The 10,711-nt window shown below is 40.1% G+C and overlaps 1 protein-coding gene and 1 pseudogene across 1 annotated transcript; both read left to right on the top strand.

Annotated features, from left to right (window-relative positions):
* Positions 1 to 874: 874 nt before the first annotated feature.
* On the top strand, positions 875 to 3,867 carry LOC127438394 (ETS-related transcription factor Elf-3-like; annotated as a pseudogene).
* Positions 3,868 to 5,830: 1,963 nt separating this feature from the next.
* LOC127438393 (ETS-related transcription factor Elf-3-like) lies at positions 5,831 to 9,249 on the top strand. Its single transcript, XM_051693950.1, has 9 exons — positions 5,831 to 5,971; positions 6,191 to 6,343; positions 6,766 to 6,996; positions 7,113 to 7,259; positions 7,365 to 7,475; positions 7,589 to 7,687; positions 7,939 to 8,049; positions 8,154 to 8,349; positions 8,449 to 9,249. Exons 2-9 carry the CDS (start codon positions 6,193 to 6,195, stop codon positions 8,552 to 8,554), a joined length of 1,152 nt encoding a protein of 383 aa, XP_051549910.1. The 5' UTR covers positions 5,831 to 5,971; positions 6,191 to 6,192; the 3' UTR covers positions 8,555 to 9,249.
* The last annotated feature ends 1,462 nt before the right edge of the window (positions 9,250 to 10,711 follow it).

Here is a 10,711-nt window from a genome sequence, read left to right as displayed (position 1 = left end):
TTGCAAATAAACACTCATATTCTAAAAATATTCACACCTGAGCTCTTAAAAACTTGCTGTCATTATGAACTTCATCCACATCAAAAGATATTTCACTGATATTACACCTGTGAAAAAAATTCTTGCCCATGTGTGAATGAAAGACACAAAGCAAATATACATAAAAACACCAGCCAGTCTTGCAGCAAACCAAAACCTGTTATAAAGCTGCACACACACCTGCATCAACAGTAAATATTGACAGAAATGACTTCAGCACCCCAGGATTTGAGAAATGGGTTAATACGTGTATGTGAGGAGGGACTAGGTGATAACCGCATGTATGTGAGAAATACGATAGAAAGAGTGTGTATTTGTCATGTGGAATTTGCTCGCGTTTATCTTTGAATGAATGTTAGCAAGGTATGTAAAGCCATTCTTTTGAAAAAATGAAGATAAAGAGAGAGAGAGACCGATAAGTTGGAATTCACCCACCCAGGAACAGCGCTCACCTGTCCCTGCCTCTTAGAGTTTCTAATCTGGATATGCCCCCTTGGCAATTTTATCCTCTTTAAATTCATTAATTGCAACAGGTGGAAAAGGAAACCTCATGATACTCTGACCAGTCTGTGCCTCAAACCTCTGAAGATAAACCCTCACAGACTAGAAACCTGAAGTATACTAGGATTTAATCTGGAAATCAAACTGCCTTTGGACAGTAATCCGCACCTTACATTTTGACATTTAACTCAACCATTGAAAAATGACTAAAACATATAGCAGTTTGGTTTAAGGACACACATTCAAGAGTAATCCTATTCAAATTGTAAGTCTTTAGATTATTTGTTCTAATTTGGATGAAGTGTAAACTTTTAATTTTTCTTATCACACAGAAATGCCATTGAGTGAACTAAGTCAAATTCTCAGCAACTCTAATGCCAACTTCTACCCATCAGAACCGGAACCCAACCTGTTTAACACAGCAGTGCCCATAGGCAGACCACCACAACTCTCCGAGATCACCTTCAACAATAGCGACAACACAATGTGTAAGAGCTAGAATACAACAGCGGTATGTCTGTAAATCTACCTGGCCACTTTGCCATGATGCCAGGGTCACTGGATAATTCCCGTCAACCAACCGAAAGGCCAGCCACACTGATAATCTCTTAAAATCATTAACCAAGAGAATTTTTAACTTGGCCTGCAGTAGACGGACAGGAATGCTTTCTTTTCAGTTTTTTTTGTAGTGCCATCATTATTGACACTGTGATCAAACAAAACAAATATATATTTTTAAATTTATTTTTCTCCCCAATTTGGAATGCCCAATTCCCACTACTTAGTAGGTCCTTGTGGTGGTGCAGTTACTCACCTCAATCCGGGTGGCGGAGGACAAGTCTCAGTCAATCTGCGCATCTTATCATGTGACTTGTTGTGCATGACACCATGGAGACCCACAGCATGTGGAGGCTCATGCTATTCTCCATGATCCACGCACAACTTACCACACGCCCCACTGAGAGCGAGAACCACTTATCGTGACCACGAGGAGGTTACCCCATGTGACTATACCCTCCCTAGCAACCGGGCAAATTTGGTTGCTTAGGAGACCTGGCTGGAGTCACTCAGCACACCCTGGATTCAAACTTGTGACTCCAGGGGTGGTAGTCAGCGTCAATACTCGCTGAGCTACCCAGGCCCCAACAAAAGAAATTGTTAAACACATCTCTCCCAGATCTCTGTCACACATGGCACGTCTGTACCTGTTCAGGTGTAAATGTGGCTGATCTTTTTTTGAACCTGTTCTCCAGCAGGCCCCTGGCAACAGGTGAATCCGCAGTTGTGGACCAGGCAGGATGTTCTGGAGTGTATTGGATTTCAAATGGAGGAGAGCAGGTTTGACGCCAGTCTGTTGAATATGACCTGCTGCAACATGGATGGGCCTACACTGTGCACAATGAACAGAGAATCCCTGATGAGCATGTTCGGGGCAATGTTTGGGGATCAGCTCCACCGCAGTCTGGAGAACCTAAAGGCCAAATATGGTGAGCAACAGAGATGTGAACTTCTTTAAAGAAACCCATTTATCTCACAGTTTAAGCAGGTTTAAGTTATTGGCACTTGAATGCATTAACACCCTTGATTTTGTTTGTATCTGTAGCTAATGACCTATCTGAAAACCCTGTTCTAAGCGAATCTGAATTCAATCTACTGGACACCGTACTGCAGGACACGTTTCTCTTCATGAATGAGCTAGGACTCGGACCTCTGCTGGATACAGTAGTTGTCCAGTCCTCCATCCCAACAGGTGAGAAACGTTTCCCTCTTTAGAACAACATCACAACAAAGACCACAAAGTAGTGCCCAACTATCCGTACCAGAAATAGCATTTGATATACTTTGTATGCTTAGATAATTCAGACACCAAACACTGTTACTTCAATGAGGACAGAAACCTACTGACTCCAGAGAATGACCATGGCTACGACTCGAGTCTTTAGAGCTCTCACACTGGTACGTGAAACCTACTTCTATTTCCACTAAACTCAATCAAACAAGAACTTTGCAAGAACATCCATAAGTTCTTCTAAAGTCTGAACACTCTCTTGTTCGGTTCTTCTTATTCAGTCAGCTTTTTGAACCCGATCTCACCTAATTTCAGCGGGAGCGATTCTGACCTAGAATACTCAGAGATACCTTACTCCATCAGCACCCGTACGTTCCTCAGAAACTTCTACAGCAAGGGGTATTCAAACATGCTTCTAGAGGTCCACCTTTCTGCAGAGTTTAGCTCCAACCCTTATCAAACACACTTGAAACTGCTAATGAAGGTCTTCACTACTTTGCAATTGCAGGCAGGTGTGTAAGGGCAGCGTCGGAATTAAAACTCTACAGGAAGGTAGTCCTCCAGGAGCAGGGTCTAGCACCCCTGTTCTGCACAGCATTAGTGGCTGAAAAAATGAATGGTGCAGTGTCTTTAAGTTTCTTGGGTGTGTTTTTTCCACAGAGAACTTAGTTAATCAAGAACCAGGTGAGGTCAAGAAGAGAGGCAGAGGACGACCTCCAAAAGTGAGTCAGGGATCTGACCACTTCATTGAGAAAAATGAAAAAATGTAAACATGGTAAGTTAACAACTTTGGGTGAAGAGGTACCTGACACTGCAATCGATTGTTGCACATCAGTAGGTAATGAAGTGAAATCTGGAATCTAAACCAGATTCTGATCTGTTCCAGTTCCAAGAGGACCTATCCTTTGGGAGTTTATCAGGGACATCCTGATCCACCCAGAACAGAACCATGGTCTGATAATGTGGGAGGACTGGAGAGTTGGCATCTTTAAGTTCCTGAAGTCTGAGGCTGTTGCTCAACTATGGGGCCAAAAGAAGAAGAACAGCAGTATGACCTATGAGAAGCTCAGCAGAGCCATGAGGTAAAAGATGCAAGTCTGGGATCAAGGGTTCTGTGGGTTTTACCATGGTAGACCAAAGGACAACAGAATAATATTTATTTCTCATACACAGGTATTGCTATAAAAGAGACATTCTCGAGAGAGTGGACGGACGCAGACTCGTCTACAAGTTTGGGAAGAACTCCACTGGTTGGAGTATAGAGGATGCTGGATATTGAATCCAACCCTATGAAAGAGGGCCACTTTCAACCATAGAGTTGTTGGACTCCTACTAATGAGGAACTTTAGGCTGAGTTTGGTTGCTCTGAAGATCCTCTCTATAGAAACAAACTCTTCCCAGAGGGAAAAGGTTTTGCAGAAACTGTAAGCCAGTGTTTTGGCTAATGTAGGTTTTATGAACCAGTAAAAATGTCATGTAGCTCTAGTTAGAACTATATATTCTTCATTATACTTGTCAATCAAGTAAAAATCAGATTAGAAGATTCTGCTCAATTTTCTGTGATTTGTTAAGTCACTGGATAATGTGTATGAGGTTTTCCTCTCAGATCTTATGTATGGCATTTATTTGCTGTTTTGTATAAACATTTTGTAAAATAAAATAAAATGTATGAAAACTATAAAGCTAAACATGATTTGGCTGATTTTTGAGCCCTTTTAACTAGTTAGGAACCACTGAAAATGTCCTCACTAGATGGTTTTCAACACGTTTCACTATAGAGGTGAGGACATTTTTTAAAACGTTGGCCTTCACAAATATAGCGAAACCTGTACACACACACACACACACACACACACACACACTTGATTCACTATAGTATTGAGGACAGCTCATAGACGCAATGGTTTTTATACAGAGGTAATGATATTTTCTATACCCTAACCCTGAAACTTTTAATATCAATAGATTTAAAGCAAAACCTAATTTGGTCAATTTAAAAGCCTTTTTAACTAGTGAGGATGGCTAAAAATGTCTACAAAGATGGTTTTTCACATACTTAAAAGAGATAGAGAGAGAGGTGAGTTGGTGGTGGGGTGACAGATGCCTCAGCTCATGGAAAGTCTTACGGTCTCACGACTCATTAATCTTCATTCAAACCAGTTCACTGGCATTCCAACACATCTTTTCTTCTGAGTTCACCTGCGTGACGTATACAATAAACTGAAAATTAGCTGAAGTTGTGAAAGGAGAGAAAATAAGAACCTTGTCACATTCCTTACAGAACCCGTGAAAGAAAAACTAATTATTTTTACTGTAGAGTGACAAATGTGTGCAAAAATAGAAACACAGAACAGTGCAAACACACATACATGCATGGTACTGATAATCATATACCACAGTATTTACATGGTACTACAATGTACTGCAAAGAATACTATAGTATTACCATGGTACATGATCAAGAAACATAGCATTACCATGGTACAGTACATGTCCTAAAAACATGGTAATGCCTTGTTTTAAAAACACGGTATCACCATGGTACATGTCGAAAAACATGGTATTACCATGCCGTAGTACATGTTCATAAAACATGGCTGTAAGGGGGTTTGGTGGAAAGGAGGAGGCGAGAACCGCCTTAATAATATAAATAATAATTTAATAAACAATTTAAACAAAACACACAACCAAAAACACACAGTACAGCTGCCTGCAATTCTCTCTCTCTCGAACTGTCGTCCCCGGCCGCCTTTATCCCTCGCGCGCCCCATCAGGCTGATTGGGGACCGGGTGTGTCTCATTCCAGCCCGGCCCCGCCCTCCTCGGCTCTACAATGGCATTACCATAATATATGTCCAAAAACATGGTACATGTCCACAAATCCATGTTGCAAATATACACGTGCACATACTCTGGTCAGGTTACTTCAACACTCCAAACATGAGTTTGAAATATTCACATCTCTTTACCTTCACTGACACTAAAAATGCGAGAAAAAAATACGTGCCTTTATGTAAATGTGTGCATGAAGGCAAATACACATAGAAACACCAGCCAGTCATGCAGCAAATCGAAACCTGTTATAAAAATGCACACACACACACACACACACACACCTGTGTCGACAGTAAATATTGACAGAAATGACTTCGGCCCACCAGGATTTGAGAAAATGGGTTAATATGTGTGTGAAGGGGGCTAGGTGATAACCGCAGGTGTGTGTGTGAGAATTGTGATGGAAAGAGTAAGTATTTGTGATGTATCATTTGCTCACATTTATCTCTGAATCTATGTTAGCTCACTGCAGCAACCTGCCATGTCATGTTTCAAGTACATGTTTCAAGGTTTGTAAAGCCATTCTCAGGAAAAATGAGAGGAGAGATAAAGAGAGAGTGAGATTCTTTGGAATTCCCCCTCCCAGCAGCGCTCACCTGTCCCCGCCTCTTTGAGTGTCTCACCTGGCCATGCCCCATTGTCAGTTTTTCTTCTATAAATTCATTGGTGGCAACAGGTGTAACAGCAAACCTCATAATACTCTGATCAGTCTGCGCCTCAAACCACTGAAGATAAACCCTCACAGACTGGATTATTACTTAACCAAAACTTAAACTGGGATTTTATCTGGAAATCAAACTACAGCAGGTAAATAATCTGCAGTTTACATTTTGACATTTTACTCAACCAGTGAAAAATGACTAAAACATTAAACAGTTTGGTTAAAGGACAAACAAAGAAGAGAAATTCTATTAAATTATAAAGTCTAATTTAGTCGATGTGTTCATTCAAATTACACATATCTTGACAGTTACTTTTGATATGTTCTGGATGAAGTATAAACTTTAAATTTTTCTTATCACACAGAAATGGCGTCGAGTGAACTGAGTAGAATTCTCAACAACGCAAATGCCAACTTGTACCCATCTGAACCACAGCCCAACTTGTCGAGCATGACAGTGTCCATGGGCAGACCGCCGCAACTATCCGAGATCACCTGCAATAGCAACAACACGATGGGTAAGAGATCTTCATCTCACAGACATACACATTTGAAGACCTTATGTCTGAAGACTATCACGTGCTGATAATTTCCCAGTTTCTGACTCTTGAAATGATTAACTTAGAGAATGTTTAACTTGGCCTGCAGTAGACAGACAGGAATGCTTTTTCTTTTCGGTCCTTTGGCAATGCTGTTATTGTTGACACTGTGATCAGTACCTACTGGTGTCAACACAACAAATAGTTAAACACACAACAGAAACTCTGGCCCTAGAGACAGTAAACCTGAGTGGGTATTCTTCTATTGTTAGGGGCGTCTCTTTTGAGACAGAACCTACTGAGAGGGGATGGTTGGGGTGAGAAATCATCTGTCAGTTGTCCCTCTGTACCTGTTCAGGTGTAAATGTGGCTGAACTTTCTTTGAACCTATTCTCCTCCAGGCCACTGGCACCAAGTGAATCCACAGTTGTGGACCAGGCAGGATGTTCTGGAGTGGATTGGATTTAATGTGGAGGAGAGCAGGTTTGACGCCAGTCTGTTGAATATGACCTGCTGCAACATGGATGGGCCTACATTGTGCTCATTGACCAGAGAATCCATGATGAGTGTGTTCGGGGTGGTGTTTGGTGATCAACTCCACCGCAGTCTGGAGAACCTAAAGTCCAGACATGGTGAGCAACAGAGATGTGAATGTCTTTAAACAAACCCATTTGTTTCACTGTTTAAGTGGATTGAAGTTATTGGCACTTGAAGGCATTAACATACTTGATCTTGTTTGTATCTGTAGCTAATTACCAGTCTGAGAACCCTGTTCTAAGCGAATCTGAATTTGATCTACTGGACACCATCCTGCAATATTCGTTTCCATTCATGAACGAGCCAGGTCTTGGACCACTACTGGATACAGTGGTTGTCCAGCCATCCACCCCAGCTGGTAAGAAATGTTTCCTTCTTTTGAACAGCATTACAACACAGACCACAAAGACAGTAGTGCCCTTCCACCTGTACCAGAAATGTTCAAAATTCTTTGTTTTCACAGATAATTCAGACACTGAATACAGTTACTTCAATGAGTACAGAAACCGACTGACTCCAGAGAGTGACCATGGCTATGACTCTCTACCCGAGAGTCTTAAGAGCTCTCACACTGGTACGTACAACCTGCTTCTATTTCCACTAAATTCAAGCAAACAACTTCTGTAAAAGAACATCATTAAAGTTCTCCTCAAGTCTGAACACTTGTCTTTGGATCTTCCTCTTCAGGCAGCTTCTTGAACCTGAGCTCACCAGAGTCCTGTGGAAGTGATTCTGACCCAGAATGCTCAGAGATACCTTACTCCGTCAGCACCAATAAGTTCCTCAGTAAGTGCTCAGACCTGCTTCTAGAGGTCCACCTTCCTGCAGAGTTTAGCTTCAACTCTTATCAAAAACACTTGAACCAGTTAATCAAGGTCATCAGGATTACTTGGCAATTACAGACAGTTGTGTAGGAACAGGATTGGAACTAAACTGCACAAATAGAAATAGGGTTGAGTTCTACAATTAAGTGAGAAGTACTGCAAGGGGCTCTAGACAGACTTGTCTAACGTTTGCTTGGTGTGATTTTTCCACAGACAATTTTGTGAAACAAGAGCCATCAGAGGTAAAGAAGAGAGGCAGAGGACGACCTCCAAAAACAATTCGGGAATCTGAAAACTTCATTGAGTCCAAAAAAATCAAACATGGTAAGTGAAAGGAATTCTAAGGTGAAGAGGTACCTGATGCTGATATCAAGTGTTGCACATCAGTAGATAATCCATATTCTAAACCAGACTCTGATCTATTCCAGCTCCAAGAGGAACCCACCTGTGGGAGTTTATCAGGGACATTCTGATCCACCCAGAACAGAACCATGGTCTGATGAAATGGGAGGACCGGAGAGACGGCGTCTTTAAGTTTCTGAAGTCTGAGGCTGTTGCTCAACTATGGGGCCAAAAAAAGAAGAACAGCAGTATGACCTACGAGAAACTCAGCAGAGCCATGAGGTAACTGATGCTGAGATCACGGGTTGGGGGTTGTGTGTTTTTAACCATGGTTGACCAAAGGACAAAAGAATAATCTAAGCGTTTTTCTCTTTTATACAGGTATTACTATAAGAGAGACATTCTGGAGAGAGTGGACGGACGCAGACTCGTCTACAAGTTTGGGAAGAAATCCACTGGTTGGAGGATAGATGAAACTGGATATTGAAGCTGACCTAATGGTCACTTTCAACCGTAGAGTCCTTGGACTCCTACTAATGAGGAACATTAGGCTGAGTTTGTTGCTCTGAAGATCCTCTCTATAGAAACACACTCTTCCCAGAGGGAAAAAGTTTTGCAGAAACTGTAAGCCAGTGTTTTGGCTAATGTAGGTTTTATGAACCTGTAAAAATGTTGTAAATGCTACTAGCACCAGTCTGGTTTGGATGGCACGCGGGCGTGGCCTGGATCAGACTCTATTTGCTAAACTACTTTAAGATGTTTATGTAAACTTTGTTCTACACATTGGTTGAACTGTGAGAGTATGTAAATCTCTTTGGTATTGAGGAAATTAAGTTTGTATGAAATGCTAAGGGATTTTGTCAACAGTTGAAAAAACTCAGAACAGAAGGACATGATGGTGGTATGAAGTGTTATTCACATCTGTTGTACTGATTGATATATCTATTCCACTGTTTACAGACACATGTAAGAACGATGTATTCTTCATTATACTTGTCAATCAAGTACAAATCAGATTATATCACTGAAGATTCTGCTCAATTTTTCTGTGATTTGTTAAGTCACTCGATAATATGTACGAGGTTTCCCTCTCAAATCTTATACTATATTTAACACTTATGTATGGCATATATTTGCTTTTTTTGTATAAACATTTTCTGAAATAAAGTTTGATTAAAAATACTTATGCACCTTGGCCTGTTATTTTAGCCAGCTGCTATCTCCCTATGAATTTTAGCATATATCTTTGCATTTTAATTTATGTATCATGTAGGAATTTAATATTTAATTTAAGCTGGTTGTTTTATTAAACTTTATCTTGTATTTGCGCCTCACCCTTGTGAACTATGTTCCACTTCAAACACTCACTCAACCTTATTTCAACAAGGACATTTATTGCTAATGTGTTGAAATGTGCAGAGTAGCAGATTGTGAAGTTCAGCAGATATAATGTTGAAGACAAAACAGTTTTTTATAGTTAAGTCTCTAATTAAAAGAAAAACCACCAGTTCTGCTAGTTAGCGTAGAGCTGTGTGCTGCAAACTACTGCAAAGTTCCTCCAAACATCGAATTTGCTGCAGCTGACCTTTAGACTTAACAATCACATGTTTCAAAGCAGGCTTAGTTTTGCATTTTAGAACACAAAGCTACTGTTCTTTAGAGGTCCAACATTCAAATATACAAACTGTATATGCAACACAACAATATTTGCATGAATCCACATGCAAATGGCCACAGCAAGATAGCAAGCGCAAACTATCCTCTACATGTGAAGCTGTAAATATTCTTTAAATTTGTCAAGTGTAGCGGTATTGACATGGAAAATCTCACACGTATCATATACTACCTTGTGAGATCAGCATAAAACCTTCTGAATGTTTTCTTGAGCTCTGAAACACCTGAAACTACCTTGGAATTACGGTCACCTGAGATGACTAATCTATCGATGTTGAACTGGTGTTATCTTTCACAAGAATCTATCAAACAATGTCAGAGTTCATGATCACCAATTAAAAACTGCAGTTTCACTCTGAGATCTTAAGTTCTGTTTTGTGTTTGTATGACCCATCATTCCAGAGATCATCTTACTTAGTCCTCATCGACACTAATGCGTGTAGAGTTGAAAATGCATTTTTGATATGTGTACGCCCCTCATTCACACCGAAACAGTGGTTTCCTTCGGCAAAAACATTTGCAAAACTTTTGAAAATTTTCTCTATCACCGCATACTTTGGAAAGTATTGACGTTAGTTATGTAAGGAAAACAGAGTTTTGAACCAAAAACATAAGCATTGCTTTAAAAAATGTGGTATAAAAAGGAAAAGAGAATTTGTTAGTAAACAGTGTTGTTTTAACAGGGTAAGACCATGAATGGTTTAATGAGTGAAGCCTGATGTTTGACTATTATTGTGTTTTTGCTTGCATGAAAGTACCTATATTGCCGTTCTGTTAGCTTATTACCGCAGTGTTGTTATCATGAAGCTAATAACTGAAGCTAAATGAAAACATGTTTGTTAACTTCATCGTAACATAACTATAAATACTGAAACTAAACTTAAACATTATTTTCATGACTCCAAAACTAACTCAAATAAAATAAAAATTAAAGAAAAACTCACAAACCCGCCTTCATTTTACTGCTAGC

The sequence above is a fragment of the Myxocyprinus asiaticus genome, chromosome 49, assembly GCF_019703515.2.
Source record: "Myxocyprinus asiaticus isolate MX2 ecotype Aquarium Trade chromosome 49, UBuf_Myxa_2, whole genome shotgun sequence".
Taxonomy (NCBI): Eukaryota; Metazoa; Chordata; class Actinopteri; order Cypriniformes; family Catostomidae; genus Myxocyprinus; species Myxocyprinus asiaticus.
This window is presented reverse-complemented; position numbering and strand designations above follow the sequence as displayed.